Source organism: Fukomys damarensis, unplaced genomic scaffold (genome assembly GCF_012274545.1).
Source record: "Fukomys damarensis isolate Sample0158 unplaced genomic scaffold, DMR_v1.0_HiC HiC_scaffold_16, whole genome shotgun sequence".
Lineage (NCBI taxonomy): Eukaryota > Metazoa > Chordata > Mammalia > Rodentia > Bathyergidae > Fukomys > Fukomys damarensis.
Genome location: NW_022900928.1, coordinates 128,195,614 through 128,221,467, shown reverse-complemented (window position 1 = coordinate 128,221,467; position 25,854 = coordinate 128,195,614). Strand labels below are relative to the sequence as shown.

The 25,854-nt window shown below is 38.5% G+C and overlaps 1 protein-coding gene across 17 annotated transcripts in view; it reads left to right on the top strand.

Annotated features, from left to right (window-relative positions):
• Trip12 (thyroid hormone receptor interactor 12) overlaps nt 1–25,582 on the top strand; it is a 123,961-nt gene extending 98,379 nt beyond the window's left edge. For 12 of the 17 annotated variants that reach the window (XM_010608119.2, XM_010608130.2, XM_010608129.2 and 9 more), the window contains 17 exons: nt 421–572; nt 2,067–2,239; nt 2,622–2,695; nt 3,377–3,576; nt 4,149–4,276; nt 5,432–5,583; nt 6,236–6,378; nt 7,682–7,838; nt 9,098–9,196; nt 15,139–15,253; nt 15,537–15,691; nt 16,662–16,826; nt 20,426–20,590; nt 22,299–22,412; nt 23,998–24,092; nt 24,540–24,643; nt 25,357–25,582. In XM_010608119.2, the coding sequence (XP_010606421.1) occupies nt 421–572; nt 2,067–2,239; nt 2,622–2,695; nt 3,377–3,576; nt 4,149–4,276; nt 5,432–5,583; nt 6,236–6,378; nt 7,682–7,838; nt 9,098–9,196; nt 15,139–15,253; nt 15,537–15,691; nt 16,662–16,826; nt 20,426–20,590; nt 22,299–22,412; nt 23,998–24,092; nt 24,540–24,643; nt 25,357–25,553 (2,388 nt within the window). In that variant the 3' untranslated portion in view covers nt 25,554–25,582. The remainder of the gene's footprint in view (nt 1–420; nt 573–2,066; nt 2,240–2,621; nt 2,696–3,376; nt 3,577–4,148; nt 4,277–5,431; nt 5,584–6,235; nt 6,379–7,681; nt 7,839–9,097; nt 9,197–15,138; nt 15,254–15,536; nt 15,692–16,661; nt 16,827–20,425; nt 20,591–22,298; nt 22,413–23,997; nt 24,093–24,539; nt 24,644–25,356) is intronic. The other 5 variants (XM_033764673.1, XM_033764672.1, XM_033764671.1 and 2 more) reach the window with 1 other exon arrangement.
• Nucleotides 25,583–25,854: the final 272 nt, after the last annotated feature.

Below are 25,854 nucleotides of genomic sequence, written 5' to 3'. Positions count from 1 at the left end.
CATCCCTCGAGGCTAGATGGATTCAAGAGTTCTCCACTGCAGGGCAGTGATTCCTGAGTATCCAAACAGCACCCTGCCACACACCTTAAATATTTTTGCAGCGAAGCATAAGTATTCTTAGTAAAATGAGGTAAATAAAGATTGTCTATCTTGTGTCTGTCTGGGTCAGGTTTTACCACCCAGTGACTTGTGTTTTCAGAACCTTTTGGGCTTATGAACTGTGACTGTAAAGCTTTGACTAAAGGATAGTGGGCTGTACAAAAAAGTGTTTTTTGGAAACATTGTTTCTACCAAGTCTGTAAAAAGATAAAAATGAATAAATGATTCTGTTTTGTAAAACTGTGTACTGAGTCTTCTTGGTGAAAACTGTTCCATCTTCAGAAGGTCTTGCTTAACCTGTGGGTGTATTTATAACTTCAGCTTCCTGGAGAAGAGCCCCTCGGGAGAGTGGAGCCAGTGGGTAATGCGCCTTTGTTGGCTTTAGTTCACAAAATGAACAACTGCCTCAGCCAGATGGAACAATTTCCGGTCAAAGTACACGATTTCCCTAGTGGAAATGGAACAGGAGGCAGGTAAGGACCATTGCCTGCATGTGCCCTTGCCACATGTGGAGGTTCCTTCTGTTGAGGTAAAGTGTCAAGAGGTCTGGTAAAGTATTGCTTTGTACAAAGCATATTCTTGTGTAATGACAGAAGAAATGGAATATCTAAAGAATGAACAAAGTTCTTTCATTGTTCCTTTGTTTGGCAGTTCTGGGGATTGTACCCAGAGCCTTATGTTTGCGAGGCTGAGATTGGTGCTTTACCACCAGGCCATATCCCCAGCCCTAAATCTAATGCTTTCATCTGTAAACCTGATGTTTTTAAAGTATGCAAACCAGCAGCTGTTCTGCCAACTTTGGCAGTCGGCTTATTTTTTTTTATTTAATTGATATGCTTGATGATATACCTCTTTTCTAGCATTTTGTGGATAGGGTAATAATTTAACTTCTGTGATGGTTCTATATGGGATGTTAGTGGTTATAATCTTGTATCATGGTGACTTTTAGCAAGTGTTCTTTTTGAAGTTAGACCTTCTTAATAAAAATTTGTATTTTTTCCTGTAATACAGTTTAAAGGACTTCTGAAGTGTTGCAGAATGAATTAATTATAAAAGTTCATTGTTGTATATTATGGAATATTACAAACTTTTTGGAATATTTTGATTCAAAATCAAATAATTTGGTTTTAAAATCCATATTCTAAAGAGTTTTTGGAAATTTTAAAAAAATTTAGCTGAATGAAAGCAGCACATAATTATGAATAATGCAATCACAGCATGGACCATGGCTGCTTTTTGCTTTGAAATTTAACGTATAGTGTAGTGTATTCCATTTTGACCATTATGCTATCCTTTAAAAGTTTATTAAATAAGCGGACATTTGAAACTATTTCCAAGGAACAGTGGCCTTACGTTCAAGCTTGTATAAAATAAATCAACATGTTTATGGCAATGAAATGGAATATTCTTTAATATACTCCTGTTTGTGTACTTTATGGTATTTTATGGAGAACGACATTTTATCTGTATAACTGACTCTTGCCAGAGCTTTTCAGAAATGATGTATTTACCTCATTCAAATGCTATAAATATTAAAGGCTTCATTCCAAAGTATATAGCAAAGTAAAATTTAAAGGTTTTTAAAGTAACTTCATAGCTGGAATCTTTGAAAGCAAAAGGATAGGGTCTTTTCTGTTTGTTTTTAGATAGGAATTTAGTAGAAAGGGGTAGAATACATTTTTGCAGAAGTGAGTGCTCAAATAGTTGAAGAATTTTTATCCATGACAAGGTGTTGCTGCTCACATGGATTTGTGCAGAGGTCAGATGTTGACTGAATGTTTTCACGTGCATGCATTTACACTCATGTTTTATCTACTGTTCATAATTTTTACTAAAAAAATAACTCATTTGTAAACCTTTTAAGTGCTTGCTTATGCTTTAGAAAAATGAAGTTTACATAATATATTTAAATGTATATCAATTGTGAAAATAATTTAGAATAACTTTTTTTCACAAATTATCTTGAGCTTCTCTCTCAACAGAGGATCACAGGCTTTGAAATTTTTCAACACACATCAGTTAAAATGCCAGCTGCAAAGACATCCCGACTGCGCAAACGTTAAGCAGTGGAAAGGTGGCCCTGTCAAGATCGACCCCCTGGCGCTGGTACAAGCGATTGAGAGATACCTTGTTGTTAGAGGTACTTACCACACATGTTTCGTGTGTTTGTGTGTGTATTTGGGGTGGGATTAGTATTAAGAGATATGCATGCTCTTCCTGTTTTAATGCTCTGTGCTGAAATCCTGACTGTAGGAACTTGTGTCCTGGCATTATATATACGTAGGCATTCGTTCAGCTTAACAGAGCTTGGCTGCTTGTCTGAGGAACTCATTCATGTTGGAATGTAGTTGAAAAGATGTGTTGTTCTTGAGAATATTCTCAGGTCATTCTGCTGCATGCATTGGAGTGTAATATGTGTATTGCTTTTTTCTTAGAAGGTATCAGTTTAACTAGTTTATGCAGGTTTACTTCTTTGACACCTAAAATTGCTAGGTGTTTTAACAGGCCTCTTGGGTGTTTAGGGTATGGAAGAGTGCGAGAAGATGAAGAGGACAGTGATGATGATGGATCAGATGAGGAGATAGATGAGTCTCTGGTAAGATACTTCTCGCCTTGTACTACGATGTACAGGAGTCGCCCCTTGTCTGTGGGTCAGTGTCTCATGATTTGAGTTACCCATTGTCATATTCTGTCCAAAAATAGTACATAAGACATTTATAGTTTTTAAGTAATTTTCATATAACTTTTATTAACAATATATTGCTGTAATTATTGTATTATGTTAATCTCTCCCTGTGCCTAATTCATAAATTAAACTGTGTCAGTGATGTATGTATAGGCAAAAGAACACTCAAAAGATGACATGTTCCAGAATCTGAGACTTTTTAGTGCTAGCCTGATGTCACTAAGTGGAAATTCCACACTTGACCTCATGTGACAGGTTGCGGTCAAAACTCATGTGCATTAGAAATATGGTATGGATTTACCTTCATGGATATGTGTAAGGTATACAGGGAAACATAAATTAAGATTTCTCTTTGACTTAGGTCTTATCCCCAAAGAATCTCATGTTTTTGTTGATATCTCGAAATTGAAAAGAATCTACAGCACCTCTAGTCTCAAGAATTTCAAATAAGGGACGTGTGGCCTGTAGAGTTCAATACTGCCTGCAATTTCAGGCATCCATGAGGATCTTTGGATGTATTCCATGCTGATGATGGGCTACTATGTAACTGTCAGGGTCTAGCTTAAAAGGATTTTGCTTTGTTTTATTCAGGCTGCACAGTTCTTAAATTCAGGCAATGTAAGACACAGGCTGCAGTTTTACATTGGAGAACATTTGCTGCCGTACAACATGACTGTGTATCAGGCAGTGCGGCAGTTCAGTATACAGGCTGAGGACGAGAGAGAGTCCACGGATGATGAGAGCAACCCTCTGGGGAGAGCTGGTATTTGGACAAAGACGCACACAATATGGCAAGTCTGAAGATGATTTCTATTAGTACCTTTTGAATTTAGAAACTGCTTGTGTGTTTTCACATTCATATTAAATGTATAGCTGGCTTATTAAAAAAGCCAGTACCATAAATTCATAATTACTAAAAGATATAGTACTTGACATACTTAGTTAGCATACACACATGTATGTGTATGTAGCTTCCTCACTATTAGAAAACATCCTCCTAGTTTATGTACACCTTTGAGACAAATCCCTCCATTTTTAAAATGATGTGCCTTTGGATGGTAAGAATCTTGGCCTCTTGGAGTCCTTAGAGGCTTTTGGGTGCCTGTTAGTGCCTACTACGTATATTTGAAAAGATCCATTCTTCCAGAACCTGTCTTCTCTTAGGCCCCTCCCCATAGAAAGATGGTTCCTAAGTAGTCTCTCCTAGGAAGCAATGCTGTTGGTAATTCTCTGAATCCATACAAAGAGAAGAGTATTGACTTCAGAGTGCTGCTGGGAATTCTGTGTGTGTTCTGTAGCTTGGATTTTTGGCTTTATAATTTTTTTAAATCTCTATATAAAATATACCGTCTTATCACTTTAGGTATAAACCCGTGAGAGAAGATGAAGAAAGTACTAAAGATTGTGTTGGTGGTAAAAGAGGAAGAGCCCAAACAGCTCCAACGAAAACTTCTCCTAGGAATGCAAAAAAGCATGATGAATTGTGGCACGGTGAGATGATACATGAGGGAAACCTTGCTGTCTGGTGCTGGTCTTTGTGTAGTCTTGGATTTTAGGGTTACAGTTTATATCTGGGGAAGTTGGAATATAATTTAGAAATAAATGAAATCAGTGCAAACCTTTTGATTGCTTTTAATCAAATTCTTGACTTTAGAAAATGGAAACTTTTAAGTGTCTACAAAATTAAATTTGAAAGGAAAAAGGTAGAGAAAATTCTTATTCCTAATTCTTAAGAAATACATTTTCATGAAGGGTGAACATTTTATTACTAGAACATTCACTAAAGAGTTGGAAGGCAATGGCTAGACATCAATAAATTGTCCTTCAGATTTATGGTCATTTGTTATAATTGTATTTGACAGCTACAGAAGGACTAAATACTGATGACAGGTAACAGTACAGATCACAGTAGTCATTTTCCAAGTGACTTATTTTCCTTTGCAGTACTCCTAGTGTAATCTGGCAGTGACACTATACGTGTCTGGAGTATTACTTCTTGGGACTACCCCTGTTGCTATAATTCCCACAGTGCTTTCCCTTATCTACGGAAGTAAGGGCATGGTGGCAGTTGGTAAAACTAAGATCGCTCTATTTAAAAGGCTCTCAATTTTGAGATTGTTGTTTTTGTGTTTGTGTTAAAAAGTGCCCTTTCTTGAAGTCGTGGTATGATTTCCCTTTCTTTTGCTGGTAAAATATATAGCAACTGTTCCAGTTGTTCATTCTTTTTATTTTAATCTGAGTGCACAAGACTCACAGATCTTATTTTTTTAAACATCAATCTATTCAGCACCAAGCCTTGGATTAAATAGCCAAATTCCTTTTACCAGATTTATAATTTGTGGGTATTTGTAAGTTTTAAGTTGTATATGAAAAATCTGATAAATTTATTTATCAATTTTGAGTGGTTTCTTGTTTTTCTCTGGCCATTTTGTTAGCTTTTCTGGTGTAAAGGAGAGAGGTGCACGTGAGTCAGTTTTTCCTTTACATTTATTTAGGTATTGGAGGGAAAAGTGAAATTTTCATAGGATATCAAGAATTGAATTTAACAGCTTTCAGTTACCATTTTAGGGATAAGATGATCCTTGCTCCACTGGCTTACCATTGTAACTCTAATCAAGACTGAAATTTTGTTTCGTTGCCCTCTAGACGGAGTGTGCCCATCAGTATCAAATCCTTTAGAAGTTTACCTCATTCCCACACCACCTGAAAATATAACTTTTGAAGACCCGTCACTAGATGTGATCCTTCTCCTGAGAGTTTTACATGCCATCAGTCGATACTGGTATTACTTGTATGATGTGAGTAATGTTGCCTACTTATGTTCTCATGACCTGTTGTTCGTGACATTATCTTGTAGTTGCTGTTTAGTGATTGATGAATATTTTGTTACACTAGAAATGGAAACTGATTGAGCTAACTTCAGGGATCCTAGTCCACTGTATTCTCCATGGAAACTTCTGCCCCACTTTCTTTTTCCTGACCTACATTTCTTGGATTAGCTCTCTTGGCAGATTGGTAAAATGTTCTCTTGCTATAAATTTATTAAATCAAGCTACAGCTTGAAATCTGAACATGGACTTACTAAAGTTTTTAAGGTATATTTAACCATATGTTCATTTATTAGCATTAGGATTTAATCATACAGAAAGTTGGGTAGAAGTTTCCTGTTGCCTTTGCTGTTCCTATGATGTGGGGAAAATGTTAAGGAGGTGGCCATGCATGAAGCATTAGCTGCCCTCAGTGACCAAGTCAGTACCTGTGGGTTGTAGAGCGGGGCTAGAGTTTAGCATTATGTTAGGGGAGTTACTTGGGTTAGGGCACACCGGTGTGTTGCAGGCTGGAAACCCACAGGTGAAATCTAGGCGTTCTCCATGTATTTCGAGAAAGCAGAGATTATCAATATTTTATAACGTGGGGCTTGCTTTTATTTATTTATTTTACATTTTACAGAATGCAGCATGCAAGGAGATTATTCCAACTAGTGAATTTATTAACAGTAAGTTGACAGCAAAAGCAAATAGGCAGCTTCAAGATCCTTTAGTAATCATGACAGGAAACATCCCAACCTGGCTTACGGAGCTAGGAAAAACCTGGTAAGACAATCACTCTGGATGGCCTTATTAATGTTATTACTGATTTGCTCTTTATATATTTTGTTACAGAAACATTGTCTTAAGTGAAACTATTCAAAGGTTTATTAACAGTGTTGTTTCATCACAGCTCACTTAATAGTGTAGCTTTAACACACAAGCAGCATAGTGAAGTTGGGGCTGGCACTAGTTTGCTCAGTGCGTCCTTTTACTTGACATGGGAATGTGACTGAGGAGATATCCTCTGCCATGCTAAAATTGCACTCCAAAAGTCTAGTTGCTTATCAGTTCTCTGAACCTGTTTGAGCCAACAGCTGTAGGTTTCTTGATAAATGTAGTGGCCACTGACCATAGGTGACTTATTAAATTCAGTGAAATACAATTGGAAATAGAGCCATGAATGCTGGTGCATACCTGTAATCCTAGCAGTCAGGAGGCCAAGGCAGGAAGATTGTCACCAGTTTGTGGCCAGCCCGAACCACATAGTGAGACTTTGTCTCCAGAAACCAAAAGAAAAGAAAGAAGTTGAAATTTTTCCACTATATTAGCATATCCTCATGTGGCTGCCATGTCACACAGAGCAGCTATAACACATTCAGGTCATCATAGAAGATGCTCTCAACAGTATTGTCAAGACCTCCAAAGCATGAGTCCAGAGCAGTTGGATGTTGGTATAATAAGTCTGCCTTGTCCATTTTTTGAAAATCGGTGCCTTGCATTTTGGCAGGTTTGAGTGACTTAAAGTGCCAAAGCTGGGAGGAAAATCATGAAATAGCAAAGCCCTTACTTGCATATATATGGCGAGAGGGGTTGCAGAGTTTACTTACATGAAGCTGTGGTCGTATTTTAAAAATTAGCTTTCACTTGTCATATAACATTTTCCACAAGCTGTGGGATAGATTAAAAGATTATCTTATAGGCCTGATTGAAGTGTAGGGTTTTAAAAGTTTGATTTTACTTAGACTACTTAATCCATTATTACTTGGGCACTTAGAAAGTTTAATATGCTTGGTGTATGGGTGTGCACCTGTAGTCTTATCTACTCAGGAGCCTGAGGCAGGAGGACCACGTAAGCCCAGGAGTTTGAAGCCAGCCTGGGCCACATAAACAAGACTCAATCGCAACAAAAATTTTAGTGAGAATTATGAAAATACTTTAAAAATAATTCTCCTAGACCACTTTACTAGTTCTATTGATAATTAATATTCTGTGTTATATTAGAAATTGTTTCTACTGTAGGTTTTAATTTTTTAAATGGTTTCTGATTCTTATTCCGATAATAAATTTATATTATGTCTTTTTTCAGCCCATTTTTCTTTCCTTTTGATACCCGACAAATGCTTTTTTATGTAACTGCGTTTGATCGGGACCGGGCAATGCAAAGATTACTTGATACCAACCCAGAAATCAACCAGTCTGATTCTCAAGATAGCAGAGTTGCACCTAGATTGGATAGAAAAAAAGTAAGTCTCTCCCAAAAATACTTGAACTGAGGTTTTCAAAATAATGAGAAAACTAGAAATGGTGGTATACCTAATTATGCCTTTTGGTTTTGGAGGCCCAACTGAATCACAGTCATCTCATTCTTTTATCTATTTTTTGTGTCCTCTCTTAGCCATACTTTCCCATCATTCTCTTGGAGTTTGACTCTGTGATTCTTTTATCCAGCAGTGATAGGTCCGTCCACCCCCTCTATTGAAATCATTTCTTCAGTCTTTTTTTCTTTTAGTTATTATAATTGCTGTACCAAGAAAGAATCTTTTTCTAAGGCATTCATTTCTTTCTAAATTAGGAGCTCAAACGATAGCCTCCATTTTAAAACTTTAATCAGATCTGTTTCACTCCCCTTAACAAATCACTCCAACTAGAAGAGACGGAAATAAAATTGTTCATATATTTTGAGTCTCTGTACCAGCCAACTTGTGCTTTTGACTTCATCTCCTACTCTTCAATGGTGGCAGCATGGTCATGGCTCAGGACCACAGGTCTTGAAACCCTTCCATCTGCGAACCTATCCTACACTTCTGCATTGTATTTTAAAAACTAAGGACGTTTCTGTTATTGTTCTTTGTTTACTGAGGATGTCTCTCTTCCAAAGGTTTTATGTCCAAAGGTCTCATAAGAGTCATTGGTATTTACATTAAAAAGGAGGAGGAAGGGGTTTGTGATTTAAAAAAATAAATAAATATTTTACTTAAAAACGACCTTTCTTATAAAGAAAAGTCTCCGTTTGCCTCCTGAGGATTCCATATCCAGTGGCATTGCCATACTGTAGCAATGGCAGGGCCGCTCTCTTCCTCTGTGAGTCCTGCCCATGTCCAGCAGTGCTTCACAGACTGGGCAGATGAGAGCAGGAGGGCTGCTGCTCACCTAGCCTGCTTGCCAGGCTGCTTCTCTGCCTGTGCACAGCTGCAGCCCTCAGTTGCTTCGTGTTTGGCAGGGCCACAGAAATGGTTTCTTTTCAACTTGAATTTTCTGAACTTTTCATGGGCTCAAGATAAATTAGTAATTACACTTGGATCTAACTTTTCTTCATGTGTACCAGGAGACTCCTGATGTTTGTAGCAATTGGCTACTTTTTAACCTTTGTTGAGGTGTTTAAAGAAATACTTCCTTAACAGTTGACTTGATTATCTTGCACTTCAAGAAAAGCCACCTTTTGGTGGAAGTGCAGTGCAAGTGGTTGGTGCGTGCTCTCCTCACGTCTGTGCTCTCTTTGCAGCGCACTGTGAACAGAGAGGAGCTGTTGAAACAAGCCGAGTCTGTGATGCAGGACCTTGGCAGCTCCCGGGCCATGTTAGAAATCCAGTATGAGAACGAGGTGAGCTGATGAATCTAGTCATGATGTTTGTTTGACTCTTCTGCTAGTCGTAAAATAACATTGGAGTTCCTTAGTACGCCGAAATTGGGAAATTTAAAGTCAGAGATTTGCTCTATTTCTTTTTCAGTGAGTTGTAAGTTCTCCATTTCTCAGGGGTTTAACTATGGTTATAAAAGTTTTTTTTCCTTTTGTATCATAATGTTTGTATAATCTGAAGTTTATAAAGTGAAAGATTATTTTAAATATCTAGTAGCTTTAGAAATCTTTGTCTGGAAAAAAAAAAGCCAGGCTTACAGAGATGTAGTGATAAACTGTACACTTAACCTACCCAAAGTTTCCCCCATACCACTGTATGGTCATTCCTTTCTTTGCCTCAACCCCATCAACCAGTCAGCTATTTTTCTGAAAACTGTACACAACCTACCCAAAGTTTCCCCCATACCACTGTATGGTCATTCCTTTCTTTGCCTCAACCCCATCAACCAGTCAGCTATTTTTCTGACCCTGTAATTTTCCAGTTCTTCCAATCTCACAATAAATGTAATCATTTGGTATGCAGCAAATTGTCTTCTTTTGCTCACCATAGTACTTGTGGGATTCTTCATCTGTGTTGTGTGCACCAGTTTATTTCCTTTTACTATTGAGTATCCTGTCATATGGATGTATCATAACATGTCTAGCCAAATGCACATTTGCACTATTTCATAGTTTGTGTAACACTGCTGTGAATATTTGTTTTTAAGTTTTTGTGTAGATACAAATTTTTAGTTCTCTTGTGTAAACACCTCAGAACTTAATCTCCAAGTCATTTGGGTAAGATGTTTTAACATTGGAAGAAATATCAAGCTCTTTTTCCAGAATGGCTGTCATGGTTTTAGTTACTTGTGTCGTTGCTGAGACAAAATACCCGACACCCAAAGTTAAAGCAGGAAGGGTTTATTTGGCTCACACAGTTTGTAGAGGTTTCACTCCATAAGCGGCTGGTTCCAAGGCAGGCTGGCATGGCAGAGTGGCTTCACAGAGCAGATGTCAGCAAGGCAAGTGACCAATAGCAGCTTCTTTCCCCTTTTTATTCAGTCTAGGTTATCTGGCTTTGAGTGGGTGCCAAACCAGGTAGTGGACTATTTAGTAATCACCCACCTGTAGTCCCAACATCATACATTCCAAATCCAGCCACCTCTTGAAAAAGCCACACCTATGACTGCACGAGGCTTTCAGGGACATCTAGACAGGAGCGAGCTGTAATGGATTACATTCCTGCCAGGAGAGAGAGAGAGAGAGAGAGAGAGAGAGAGAGAGAGAGAGAGAGAGAGAGAGAGAGTGTGTGTGTGTGTTTCCGGTTGCTTTCTTTCCTTACTGACTCACGGTCTTATCAGTCTTTAATTTCAGTTATTCTAAGGCAGTTACAGTGGTATTTTACTGTTATTTTAATTTATATTTCCCTGATGGTTAATGACATTGATCATTCATATATTTCTGAAGAAGACTACAGGAATTTTGTCCAGTTTTTCCTTGGGTTTTTGTCATTGAGTAAAAATTTGTTTGTTTGTTTCTGGATTAAAGTCTTCTATGATGTTATTTTCCTCCTCTTTGTGGCTTATCTTTTCTTTATAAAATGTCTTGGGGAGAGCAAAAGTTTTTAATTTTTATGAAATCCAGTTTGTCATTTTTTTGGTCTGCTTTGCATTTGTCACATTACTAACAAATTTCCCCCTAAACTGTGGTCTCAAAAATTTTCTCCTGTGTTGTTTTTTGAAGTTTTAATTCTTAGTCTGATTAAAGCTCATTTTTAAGTATAGTATTCATAAAGATTAAGGGTCTTTTTCTTTTTAAAATAAGGTTAATTTTTCCAGTGCCATTTGTGTTTTTTGGTTTTGAGGGGTGGTGGTGGTGGTGGTGGTGGTTCTTTTAATTTCGTGAGACAGGGTTTCACTGTGTAATTCAGCCTGGGCTTGAACTCACTGCAATCTTCCTGCCTCAGTCAGTCTCTCATCCTTCCAAGTGCTGAGATTACAGGCGTGCACCCCCACACCTGGCTGAGGTCAGCACTATTGGTTTAAAGAGATTATTCTTTCCCCTCTTGAATTACCTTGACACTCCATGGAAATCAAGTGATGGAAGTTTTGAATCTCTGTCTAGGTGTTTCTAATCCATTCTGTTATCTATACCATTTTGTTGCTATAGTTTCATAGAAAAAGTTCTAAGCAAGTAGTTTTGAGTCTTCCAACTTTTTCAAAGTTGTTTTGGTTCTTCTTTACTAATGTTTCCATGTAAATTTTTTTCATGTAAATTTGTTTATTTATTTACTTATTTATTTTGTATGGGTATGAACTCTGGACCTTGAGCTTTCAAGGCAGTCAGTGGCACCACTGAGCTAAATGCCCGGCCCTTTTTCATGTAAATTTTAGAATCAGCCTGTGGATGTCTACACGAAGTTTGTTATGATTTTGTTGAATTTTAATCAGTTTGGAGAGAATGGACATGTTATATAGTATTGTGTCTTGTGACCCATGAATGTGGTGTAGCTGTGCACTTATTTAAGTCTTAATTTTTCTCAGTATTGTTTCATGATTTAGGGGGTTTTTTTGTTAAATTTCTCCACAAGTATTTTTGTTTGAAAATGGTACTCTAGTTTCATTTCAGTTTTCATTTGTTGGTGGTTCACAGAAAGACAACTGTTTTTCGTACATTGATCATGTTTTATGTGACAGTCACAGACTTCATTACTTACTAGTTCCAGCAGATCATTTGGGATTCTTGTAGTCCCAGCCCTTAGGATGACCACATAGTAAATATTTTGAACTCAGTGGTTCATACAGTTTTTGTCACAAGTACTTGATCACATTTTTGGAGCTTGAAAGTGGTCATAGATGATACATAAATGACTGGGTTTGGCTCTCTAAGCTTTGTGCTCACTGAGAGTTGAAGTTTGTATCATTTCCACATCTGGAATGTTCAAGATTTTCTTTCACCTGTTTAAAAAAGGTAACAATCATTTTTAAGCTTGCAGATATTACACAAACCAGAGAGAGCCAGACCTGAGGTTTGGTCCACCAGTGATAACTCGCTGGACCATGCTATAGACAATCATGTCAACCATGAATGAAGATGATTTTACTTTTGTTTCTAATCTTTGTTTGCTCCGTCCTTTGAGATGATTTTCATCAGGCAGGACAGAGTACCAAAGACTCAAGTAATTTTTTTAAAAATATTTTAATTCCAAGTTATAAGGATAAAACTTGAGAGATTTTTGGCTCCTGAACCTCTTGTGGACTTAAAATTTCAAAGCTTCCACTATAGCTATTCTTTCACCTCAGCTTTCATATTGATAAAATGTGGATAGTAACAGAACAAGCTCATAGTTGTGAATGGGTTTATATATGTGAAGTGTTAATGCAGTGCCTGGTTCAAGGTACTTTGTAGATTTAACAATTTAAGATAGAATAATATGTGTAGTAGGTATCTAAGTACTTTTTATGACTTTAATTCTTCATTCATTTTCTTAAGCATTTTCTCCTTGTCATTAAGGCCCTTGAAGAGTTAACTAAAAAGTATTCAATTAGCAAAAATAAAATTTTGAGCCAGGTGTGATGGTGCATGCCTGTAATCTCAGCACTCAGGAAGGCTGAGGCAGGAGGATTACAAGTTCAAGGCCAGTGTGAACTACACATCAAGGCCCTGTCTCTAAAAAATAAAAACAAAACAAAATAAAATTTTGAGCTGTTATGTACTGGAAAGTATACTGTGTGCTGATGGTCTAGATTATGGTAGAATTTCTACATTCAGAAGATTATAGTATAGCTAGGCAGATAGAACTAAAGCTCAAAAGCATGTGAGTGATAAGTGAGTGCCTTGGACAAGAGGGTTCCTCCTTGGTGTCGGTGTGGAGGGGCAAAGCCTTGCATAGAGGAAGCTCCTGAGTTAGCTCTCATGGGACTACTTTCCCCCAGTGGGTGGGGCTTTCAGACCAGGCTGGGGTGCAGCTGGGAGTGGTGTCAGAACAGCAACCAGGCTAGATGAGCTGGGTGGACCCTGGACCCCTGAGCTAAGAGATTTGTTTGAAACCCCACTAGCACAAGGCTCTTGCTCAGATGATATAATTCTTCCATGTATATATAGTCAACATTTCTTATTTATAGGAGGACTGCAAGACCTTTGCTCTAACTTATTATGCTTCCTTTATTGGAACATCCTTTCTATCTACTTATTCACTCCAGCATATTAAGTTAAGCTGTGCAGTTAAGTCTGGCCAAGAATCTTTTATCCCCTCTCCCATTCTTTATGAAACTGTCTTACATCGAACCCAGATAAGCTTAGAATAGCTTCACATTAAGAAGCAGGATTGAATTGGTGCTGCAGAAATAAATCAAAAGTTTATGATCTTCCTTGATGGGTCTTACCATTTGGCTCAGGAAAAGATTCCAGGAGAAAGCTTTATAGATGGATAGGGGTTCAGGTTGTCAGATTCAGCCTTACAGGTTGACCTGTGGCCTTTAAGGTTTTTCTAACTAGCTCTGGAAGAATCCTAATCAGGAATGTTAGATCAAGATCTTTTCCACCTAAAACTGACAAGATTGGCAAATGAGGAAGAAGTAACCAGTCTCTGGGCTGAGAAAGCCAGCCAGGCCTAGGGATAAGGCTGCAGACCATCCGGCCTCCTGGGCTAGTGGAAGGTGGGAGTGGAAACTCCAGCCTGGTGTCCCCACTTCCCTGGCTGTGTGGGATTGGATGAGTTCTGTAAACTCATATTAGTCATCTCAACTGAAACATCCAGTCCTCCTTGTTGTATTGTTAGAGTGGTTGGTGAACTGAGCTCCCTTCCGGTTTAATGGAGTGACTGGGTAGAAGGAAAGTTCTGGGAAAGGGCAGCTTAATCTGCAGGGTTTGAGGGCCTGGGGATGTAGCTCAGTGGTTCCGTCGCCTGCTTTGTAAGCACAAGGTCCCGAGTTGAATCCCTGGTTCCAAAAAAAATCTGCAGGGTTTGTGCTAACCGAACAGGTGTCCTGGCCCTTCTGTCTCCTGCAGAGATCAACAGAGGAAGCACTTGCAGTTATGCCTGTGGGATTTAACACTTTCAGTTAAGCTTGTTTAACTTTTAGTATTTGGATGAAGGAAATAAACTAATTTGATCTGTGACTTCCATCCAGCCTAGACCAGCCTAGAATAATTGTAATGCCAAAGAGAAAAAGAATGAACTGGCTTTAGAGCACCATCTGGTGGATAAAGTATGTTACTGCAGGTTCTTCTTTTTCTCCTCTTTCTTTGGCAACACATTATTACAAAACCAACTCAGATGTCACCTTTTTAGGGAGAACTTCCCTATCTTTTCCCTGGCAGTCTGTCTGCTTCCCCCCCCCCAATCTGTCTGCTTTTAAGACTTACATTTTAGCTACTTCATTACTTTATTACTTTGCTGCAACATTATGATATGCTGGCATACTTCACATGAGTATAATCCATTTACTCCCCTTGGACCCCCTGTTGTGCTGTGCACATACTGCTAGTAGCCATATAATAGATATTTGTCCAGTAAGATAAAAATAAGGGATGGCCTGAATTCATGCCAGCACCCCCAGTGTTTTCCACAGAGAGAAAGAGGAAAGAGATCCACACATAAATCATGCCATATTATTCCCTGGAGGAAAGATAGAGGCCTGCAGCAGTACTTTTATCAGTGTGTGAGCTTGACCCATACCACTAAAGTGTTGGGCCCCTGGGTAGTAGGAAATTAAGTAAAAGTATTGGTAGTTCCTATTCTAGTTGGCCAGGACTGCAAGACTGTGAACGAATGTCCAATTAGGACATTTTGGAAAATAATCTTTATCTGTGTCTGGATAAACAGTTGCGGTTGGTGTCTGCATTGCCAAAAGGTTGGTAGGTTTAAAGACTACAATATAAAATTTCTAAAATTTGAAATTATTCTACTTTTGCTCTTCTTGTAGGTTGGTACAGGTCTTGGGCCTACACTGGAGTTTTATGCACTTGTATCTCAGGAACTGCAGAGAGCTGACTTGGGTCTCTGGAGAGGTGAAGAAGTAACTCTTAGCAACCCAAAAGGTAATGTTAATGTGTGAGTTACCAGTTGGTGTTACTTGAATCAAGTAACGACCCTTACAGTGCTGTTCATTAAATATATTCAGTTGCTACTGGAGGGCCATTCTCTGCCCTTAATTTAGTCTCGGTTAGAGAAGGCGGCCCTTCCACATCTAGAGGGCTTCATTCACCGATCTCCTCTCCAGTTTTGAGATACTGAATTTCTTAAATGTTCTTAGTTACTAGCTTTGGTTTTGTTTTGATTTGGAAATATCATCTGAAGTTTGGTGAATTGCTCGTTTTACAGGAAGCCAAGAAGGGACCAAGTATATTCAAAACCTCCAGGGCCTGTTTGCGCTTCCCTTTGGTAGGACAGCTAAGCCAGCTCATATCGCAAAGGTTAAGATGAAGTTTCGCTTCTTAGGAAAATTAATGGCTAAGGCTATCATGGATTTCAGATTGGTAAGTTTAGGATTGTTTGCTTTTCTACAATTTTGGTGTACAATGTTCTGTGAAAGTACCTTAGTGTCCCCTGCACTCAATGCTGTATTTTAAGCACTTCTTCTCAGACTTTAAGGTGCATATGAATTACTTGGGGATTTTGTTTCAAATGCCAGCTCTGATTCACTAGGGTGAGGCTGTCTGACTGCCTAAGAGTCGATTTTTATAGCAGCTCCCAGGAGATACCCAGCTGCCAGTCTATGGACCACTCCTTGAATGGCCAAGCTTCAGAGAATCAGGCAGCATTATTGGTAGCATTATTTGTATTACTAAAAGTGTTTAACATTACATTATTAATTCAGTAGGAAAGTTTGAGCGTGTAGCTCTATCTCAATAAATTTCCACTAGAGTGCTCTTGTGAAAATAACCCAAGTAATCAGTATCATGGAGGTTTGAATATTTCTGGACTTTTCTTCATTTCCTCTTACATTTTTGAGATGCTTTGTCAGTATATGTCAAGACATTTTCATCTGATGTCAAAGTCACAAGCTTACATTTTCACTTTAAAGAGTACCACTGTTTATCAGTTATTTCAGAAATTTCATGTGTTTGTTTTAAATATAATAAGTTCTTCATTTCAATCTCTCGTTTCAGAGTATTGAATAATACTGACTACAGTGAAATTGAGCTTGACTTAAAATATAGTAAAGCTCCTCTAAACGCTTGGTGTTTCAGAGGTCACCATAAAAAAAATGTGCTATGCAAATGCATATGTTAGTGTTTAAGTAGGGTTCATCGGTATTCTAAAATTTACACAGTGATCAGGGCTCCAAATTGAGGTAATCAGTTTCATGTATGGGAAAAGCAGTTCCTAAACTGTTTTCTTTCTTGGGAGTCCCGTGGCCCTTTAAACGGCCTCTGGAAGTGTTAGAGGTGTGAGACGTCCTAGCCGCTCCTTGTGACGTCGGAGTCTTCACGTGCTGTCTTGCAGGTGGACCTGCCCCTGGGCTTGCCCTTTTACAAGTGGATGTTGCGGCAAGAAACGTCCTTGACTTCGCATGATTTGTTTGACGTTGACCCTGTTGTAGCCAGATCAGTGTGTCACCTGGAAGACATTGTCAGACAGAAGAAAAGGCTGGAGCAGGACAAATCCCAGGTGGGCTTAGTCGAGACGGTCGTGCATCCGCTCTTGTAGGAAAACAAGGCTTTGTTACTATGTTTGTATTTGACCCAGCTGTTTTTACATTAGTGTTTATTTTTACATTAGTGTTTATTTTTGAGAGATTATTTAATACTTCTATTGTACTACCTGAAATGTATGATATAACAGTGCTTCAATAGTGAATAAATAGTTTGATTTCCAAGTAAAACATACTTTTTTGTCCCCATTAAGTTATTGGTACATTTTAGGTATACAGTACAGTTTCATTGTACCTTTACGTGGTGCATCTTGGTTCTTATTTTTCCCCCCATTCCCCTGCCCTCCTTTCACCCCTGCCAGCCTTCCTTATTTACGAAGACTTTATTTCCATGTTTTTCCTTTTCTCATATTTTTTCTTTTCTCTTCTTACCTTTACCATGCCCCTCCCACTTCCCTACCCCTTTAGACAGTTTCTTCCTATTTCACAATATTAATTATACATTTTGATCCTTATAAAATATACTTCTAAATAAAACCATAAATAAGACTTTTTACTAATGAAGATGTACTTTATCATACTGAATTCTTTACCCATTTTAATCAGTAGGACCATTCTTAGAACAGACCAACAGATTTGCCTTTAGGATAGCTGGCTTCGTTTAATCTATTTGTTTCTTAAAATCTCGGTTATTTTTTAAAGATCCACTGTTTTTTGGTAACTCATGTTAAGGTTTCTCTATTACATCTCATGGATAATCTTGAGCTTTACATTCATTACTATGTTTTTATGTATATACCAGTAAGAGGTACAAAGTCATTTGGCACAGTCTGAGATTAGTAGTGATTCTGGATCTGGTCATAGAAGGAAACAAGGTAGTATTTTTTAAAAAGCAAAACAGTCCCAGATAGCTTTTGCTTGGCAGTTGTCATAATAGAGTAATGTTATGTTAAATCAACTCTAATTGTCTAAATTGCAGAAAGAGTTATAAATTGAGATTTGGTCTCGAGGGAGAGTATCACATTTATTGAGGTAGAAAGGAACTTATGGTAGAGGGATGGGCTTTAGAGCACTTTTATTTGAGGGTTGTAGTTTGTAAAGGGATTTGTTTTATCTCCCATGTTTTTGGAAAAATGTTTATTAAGAGAAACTAGTGTTTAAAGCATGCAAGTCCATTTTTCACCCTACAAGTTCTGTTATCTTAGGATTTTTAGAACTGCTTAGGCTTATACTTAACAACTTTGTAAACTGCTGCAGTCTTGTTTAGGATAGCGTCTTGTGAAAATTACCCCCTCCCCAAATAAAAAGGAGGAAAAGAAGAAAGTTAAACTCAGGGCACTGTTTTAAATGCCTTAGATATGTTGATCATTTAGTTCTTATAAGTTTTGCAGATGAGAAATCTAAGGCAAAGCCTGTGTGATGTCTCTCATGTAGAACGGGAGAGCTGGAATTCGGACCCAGGTTGTGTTGAGCTCTGGAGTGTGTACACCACGCAGGTTCTGCTGCCTGTCCTTGTCTCACATAGAGCATATGGCCTCAGCTCTTCTTAGTACTTTCCTCTTTTGTGTTTGTTCTTTGGCCTTTTATTACTCCTGTTGTCACTTTATAAATATAAAATGCATAGCACAGAATTTGACTTACTGTAGTAACCAGCTTTTACCAGAGCTTGGGATGGTATTCTGAAATACCCTGTCCTGTCTTTTTACAAAGAATACAGATGAGGCAGAGTTGTTGTGGCCCAGATTCTACCTTGTAGTTTAGATTCCAAAAGACATGTTGAAAATATGCTAAAGCTTAGCTTAGAATTTAATGTAGAAGATCTGAGAAACCAGCAGTAAATTCCTTTCAAGCTGTATACATACAAGGGATGATACAGAATATACAGTGTGTGCTTAAATTTGAAAACTACACAGTAAAAAGCATTTTACCATTAATCCCTCGTGAAAATACCCACTACCCCTGTTGGAGCACAGTTACTTCATCATTCTGGACACTTTCTGAAATGCTTCTGGAGCCCCTCTTTCTTGTCTTTATTAAGTGCGAGGAAAAAAACACAGTGAATGCTGCCACCAAATGGCATGCAGCAGAAAGGCAGGCTGCTTAAAAACTGCAGTGTGTCTGTATCCACCTTACTCGGTGAATCTGGTACTGGGCAGCCTCTGGCTCTTCCCCCAGATCAGAATGACCGTGAAAGGTAAAAGCTTTAAATTGACTTGGGACATCGGGACAGGTACAACAGTGTAACGAACGATACCAGTAAAACAGGGCTTCAGAACCATGAGAAATTGGCAAGAGCCATGGAATTAAGTGGGCTTGAAGCCAGGGAGATTAATGGCAGCGTGTCTTTTTCTGTAATCAGTTATTCAAACATTTATTGTACTTTTCAGTCGCACTATATTATATTTGTAGATTCTTAATGATAACACTTGGCAACATGCAATTTTACGGATGTTTTGTCAGTAGCTGTGGGGGAAGAGACTTGAATAGTGTGTGATCTCTGACAGGACAGTTTTGAGAGTTTTCTGGTGGATGAACATTAAAGATAGAGTTAATTTACTTTAAGTATTTCTACTAAAGAAAAATACAAAATTTAAATTCTCCCTTTTAGATGCCTTGGGTTTTGGGGGGAAATCGGAGTGTACATAATCCTCAGCACCCGCGCTGTGCCTTACTCTGAACTTTACTCCCACCTCATTGGTGTTCTGAATTGTCTGGAACCCTAAGCAGCTTTGTATTTCCCCTTTTAAAAAATAACTGAATTATTAACCAGAACTTGCTTGTTGAAATGCTTTCTTTTCTGCACCGCAGTACTGTTAACTTTAGGAGCTTTTGGTAGACAGAGGCAGCACCAATTTGAAAAGCCGTTTTACTTCTCTTTGGGATGCCTTTGTTTTCATTATTGCATGTTGGCTGTTGATGCTAAATCTATAAAAACAGTATTTTATATAGGCTCTTTAAATCTTGTTTTTAAAACTGGGTAATTTGTTTTTGACATTAATCTTCAGAGTATGATAGCTTTCTTAGGGCTTTCTTGCATGCTTTTTCCCATCACAGTTATTACTGTGCAAACACAAATTTGTTATGCTTCTCATTCCTGAAGTTAAATGAAGCTTTTGTGGGAAAGAAGTTAATTAGCATTACTAGATTGTACGGTATCTGTATTTATGATTTTCCAGCTGTGTCACTCAGTATTTGCTATATATTTATATTAGGTCCATTGGGAGTGGCCTGGAATTTATTAACAGTTGTCTTACTCTAGGGCCCACACTCTTCTTTTTTTTTTTTTTTCCTAAATCGAACTCAGGCCCTTGTGTTTGCGAGGCAGGCGGCAGAACCACTGAGCTAAATCCCCAGCCCAAGGGCCTACACTCTTAAAACCAAGCATTAAGACCATTAAAGCAAGCAGCAGCATCTCACTGTAACAGTTTGTTTGCTTGTACAAAAGTGGTTGGATTGTGAGGTATTTATTTCCTTGGGGATCTCAGTGACTTGTTCCTATATAAAGCAAGAGCTAAAAGAACCCATCTGCTGTATTATCTTTTATTTTTATAAATACAAAACGATGACCTTGAGTGAATTCTTGTACTTGACAGTTTTCCCCTATTTATTTTCAAAGACCAAAGAGAGTCTACAGTATGCTTTAGAAACCCTCACTATGAATGGCTGCTCAGTTGAAGATCTAGGATTGGATTTCACACTGCCAGGATTTCCCAACATCGAGCTGAAGAAAGGAGGGAAGGATATCCCGGTCACAATCCACAACTTAGAGGAGTATCTAAGAGTATGTGATTGCATGACGTTGCGGGGCAGGTTGGCTGTGGGAATGTCGTACTCTGCCTGTTGCCCTCTCTCAAGAAGACAGAAGGGTCTGTGCCCTGTGAGGTGCAGGTGAGGTCACAGCTTCTGCCTGCACAGACTGTGGCTTGAGGCCTTCCACACCTGCGGACCACGCACTGGGGCCACTTTTTCAGGCTTTAGCTTCTGTTTGTTAAGAGGATGTACCAGATTTTTTTTAACTTGGGACCTTGTGCTTGCAAAGCAGGCAGTGGAACCACTGAGCTAAATCCCCAGCCCTGTACCAGATACTCTTGATAGCTAAATTATCTATGAAGTTTGAATGCAAAGTAGTGATAACACATTTTCTTAGTTTAAGAAGAGCCAGAGAAAAGGAGCCCTCCTTTGTGTTCACTACACTGTGTCTGCCCTTTCTTCAGGCCATCTAGTTTATCCACATATCTCTAACACGCTCACACACACATAGACTCACACAGTTCGTAATAGACTTCTCTGTTTATGGTCTTTGAATTTGCTAAATTGCAAGAAAGTAACTTATAGAGAACAAACACATTTTATTTCAAATTAAAACCTACATAAGTCTGTATTGCTTAAAATGTTTGAAAAGTTTGTTTTGGTTTGTCCTGACATTGGGGAGAAAGAGGATTATATTCAGATCAGAATACAGCACCATCCACACTCCACCCTCACTTTTCTGTTAACTTGCTGTGAGACTTCACATAGAGCCTCTGGAGAACCTTAGCCCTAGTCTCCTCATGTACAAGGAAAGAAAAGATAGATTAGACCACAGCTAAGATCCCCTGTTCTCCAACTCTAATATGATTCATAAGTTAATTTCTTTTTAATATTTAGGTCTATTTTCTCATACATCTGTTTCTTGTACTTTGGAAGGGATAGTTTTCATCGTGAGCTAACATCCAAGTTATTTCTCTGAAAGTAACCTCTAATAATGCTTAAACTTTATTTTTATTTGAACATGTTCTCTGTTTCTGTACCTAGTAGATTAGCAAAGGCCATTGATGCCTAGATAATGTTGTACCAGTTAGAGCAAGTTTCTCCTACCCTTCGCATGTCTGAGATTGCCTGTTTTCTAAGACGAGGTGCACACTGCAAGAAACTTAACTTTGCAGGATTTAAGAACTAAACATCTCACATTAAAAACCCTTAACAGTTTGCACTTTTGAATCTTGAAATGTCACCCATAATTCTCAGTAACATTTTGTCTTCTCAAGCAGTTCTCTGATTAACTTCTTACTGCTAAGATCATGAAACCTTCTTCTGTAAGGATTTTACATAAGTGAATTTTGACACACTAAATATGAATATAAGCATAAGTATAAATAATATTTTGTTTTTGGCCAAGCCTCAGATTAGAAGTTCACCTCTGTGACCCTTTACTGACAGTTTTCTAGGAGATACTTCGGAGACCTAACAATATGTTTTTTAAAAATTGATCCAGCCGGAGATTTAGCTCAGCGGTTTGGTGGCCTGCCTTGCAAACGCAAGGACCCGAGTTCAATCCCTGGTACCAAAAAAAAAAAAAAAAAAAAAAAAAAAAAAAAAAAAAAAAAAAAAAAAAAAAAAAAAAAATTCAAAAAATTGATCCAAAAGAATGTTTGTGCTTTGCTACATACTAAATGATGAAAAGAATTGAAATCTTGTAGATCTTTTAAAAAAAATTTTTCTTCTTACAGTTGGTTATCTTCTGGGCACTAAACGAAGGTGTTTCTAGGCAGTTTGACTCGTTCAGAGATGGATTTGAATCCGTTTTCCCACTCAATCACCTTCAGTACTTCTACCCGGAGGAAGTGAGTAGCCTGTGTCTGAAAGAAGTGGTCACTTCTGGTTCTGTACCTGTAATTATCTCAGTGGGATGTATTCTCTGTTCCCCAAAAAATGGGGCTAGGGCTGGGAGCAGAGGACAAAAACAGGACAAAGACAAAAGGAGGAAATTTCGTGCTCAGTGAAGTCATAGGGAGGGAGACTGACAGGTATCCTAGGGTGAGTGCAGCTTCCCTGTAGGCCGCACCTTCCATGCTGCCCAGAGCAGAGAGGGACTTGGGAGTCTCTGCTGCTGTGGCTGCAGCCTAGCAGAGAAATGACCCTGAACAGGCTATATTTCTCTTAAGTGAACTTCTTGGATTAGATGAAACATTGCTTCTTTGTCTAAATCAGTCCTTGAAGTTTTAAGGAAGTGTTGCAAATCATCTAGCGTGGAATACAGAGAGTGCTAAGAATGGAAAAGCTGAATCTCTGTTCATGGCTTTCTTTTCTTCAGCTGTCTTTGCTCGAAGTGGGATGCGAATCTGCAGAAACTACTCAGACCCCATAGAAAGGCCCTAGAACATGGTCAGATTTCTCCAATTTAGAAACTTTGATTTTGTTTTGCTCTTTTTAAATACTGATATTGGAATACATTTCTATTCCTGATAGAATCTGGGACCCTTGGACATCCTACATTTAGCTATTATTTTTATGTCCATTTTGTTTTGCTTCTTAAGCATGTGAGGTGCCTGGTGCTTTGTGTGCCATGTGTCACTGCATCACCTGGAATTGCAGCAGCAGGTGTGGCCCTGGAGTTAAATTCTGGTCCTTAACCACTTAGCTGCGTGATCTTACCCAGGTAACTGTGTCTGATGTGACTGCTGTCTGTAACAGTAGGTCACTGCTCAATCTTACAGGGTAATAATGAAAAACATCTCCAAGGTAACTGGCAGCAAGTGACACACAGTAGATATTACACTTCACATTTCCTGAGTTAGATTTTCTCAAAGGATGCACCATTTTACAAATGGACAGTTAACCAGGTGGGGGAAATGGTTTAATTTGAACCGATACTGAATTTTCTAAGGACATGAAAGTATTTCTTGCTTTTTAATACTCATTCTGTATCATCTAGGTTGGTCCCCATGCCATTTGTGGCTTAGATGTGTCTTTTTATAAAGTGTAAAACCCCACCCTTTCACTGTGTCCCACTTCAGCTGTCTAGGCCATGTCTCTCCACCTCATTTTCATATTTCTTGGCTAATATACCCTTGTATTTCTGAAAGCTAAGATTTATAAAATCTCCCTGGTTGGAAGCAGATCATCAGTTGAAAGCCTCTAGCGTAACGGAAAGGAAGACTAGAATTCAGGTTCTACCAGATCCTTGTGTTTTGTTTGATTGAAAGGCTTCTCTAGAATCCAGTCCCTGCAAATGGGCAAGCTCTCTATACATGTGCAGCTGAAAAGGAAATGGGATGTCTAAGTATATTAGAAGAGAACAGTATGAAGAGGTTGTAGGCAGCAGGTTTTGGTACTGAAAGGGGCGCTCTTCCTTGGTGTTCCTAGACTTTATCCTTTAGATGTGTAGATGTGTCTTTAGTAATTCTTTCCTTTTATTCAAACTCAAAGCTGGATCAGCTCCTGTGTGGCAGTAAAGCAGACACTTGGGACGCAAAGACATTGATGGAGTGCTGTAGGCCTGATCACGGTTATACCCATGACAGGTGAGTCCTGGGCCTGCCAGCTTTTTCATTGAGGGTCTTTGGTGGGCTTACTGATCCTTTGACCTTATTTCTCTCAAAACTACAATTTAAGACCCCCCCAAAATTTTTTTTCCATGTATTTCTATGAAAACACGATGGGGAGAAATACAGGTTTACTACTTTACTACTGCCCAACGTACATTGTAACCTATGTTGTTCAGCATAGTAGAGCAGAAGTATCTGTGCAGTACTGGATCAAGACTTATTACAGCAATCACCATTCCATTTGTATGTCACCGTTAAAAACCTGACAACAAATTTGATTTTACATTGTGTTTTAATGGGAATTTGACACGTAAGCATATTGATAACCTTAATCATTAAGGGTTGTGAGTCAGAGATCGAGCATGATTAAAAACAGCACTTTACCATGATGATATAATCTTGGTTTATTTGTTTTTGTTATAGCCGAGCTGTGAAGTTCTTGTTTGAAATTCTTAGTGGTTTTGATAATGAGCAGCAAAGGTTGTTTCTCCAGTTTGTGACTGGTAGCCCGAGATTGCCTGTTGGAGGTATGTACAGCACTGATACTTAATGCTTATTCTGTCTGTGATTGCATGAGTATGTGAAACTTAATGCCAAGATAGAAGTTTCTAGTCCCGCCATGTTTCTAAGCTTTCGGGTGGCTAAGAGACCACTAGCAGGAAAATTCATAGGTTGTCCTAAACATACTGAAATAAGGTTATTAATGCATGTGTGATGCTGCTTAGATATAACCCTGGGTGTTTGCACATAACAAACTTCTTAGTTGGCTTAGATATGAATGAATTCTACGTTTTAAAAGAAACAGAAGATATAATAGCTGTTGCCTCCATGTTATACAGTGATTCTTAAACAAGATTTAAAAAGCAGGTTCTAAGCAGGGCATAGTGGTGCATGCCTGTAATCCCAGCACTCAGGAGGCTGAGGCAGGAGGATCGCTGTGAGTTCAAGACCAGCCTGGGCTACATAGTGAGTTCCAGGTCAGTCTCAACTATATAGTGAGACCCTGTCTCAAAAAAATAAATATATAAATAAAAAGCAGGTTCTGTGTCCCTAGCACATATTGAAAGCATAGCTGCCATGCAAGAAAGAACACTGTAAAAAAAAAAAAAGAAGAAGAAGACTGTGCGTGTTAAGGCAGTATTGTGCTGTATAGCAAACCAGTGTAATGCCTTCTGATAGTCATAGCATTTAAGGAAAACTCACCAAGTTTCTTGGTCTTTCTTCCTCGACTGTTAATCAGGATTCCGGAGCCTGAATCCACCTTTGACAATTGTCCGGAAGACATTTGAATCAACAGAAAACCCAGATGACTTCTTACCCTCTGTAATGACTTGTGTGAACTATCTAAAGTTGCCGGACTACTCAAGCATTGAGATAATGCGTGACAAACTATTAATAGCAGCAAGAGAAGGGCAGCAGTCGTTCCATCTCTCTTGATCACAACAAGAAATCAGTGTCTGCCTGTTACAGCAAAAGAAAACAAATCATGGTTTCTTTTCTAAATGTATCACCTGAGTCAAGGAAACATGTTACACCTTCTTGTAGGAAAAACAGCTTGCAGATTATAAGAGACACTTGGTTGATATTCATTAATGGCCCCATGGACTTAAAGTGATCAGGCCCTAAAACGTTGTTGTGATGAGGTTTCTTTAGCAAGTTCTTGTTTAAATTATCATTTATTTGACGAGTGACGTTTTTAACTTGCTTTGCTGTGTGAAATTTAAAAAGGGATGTTTTT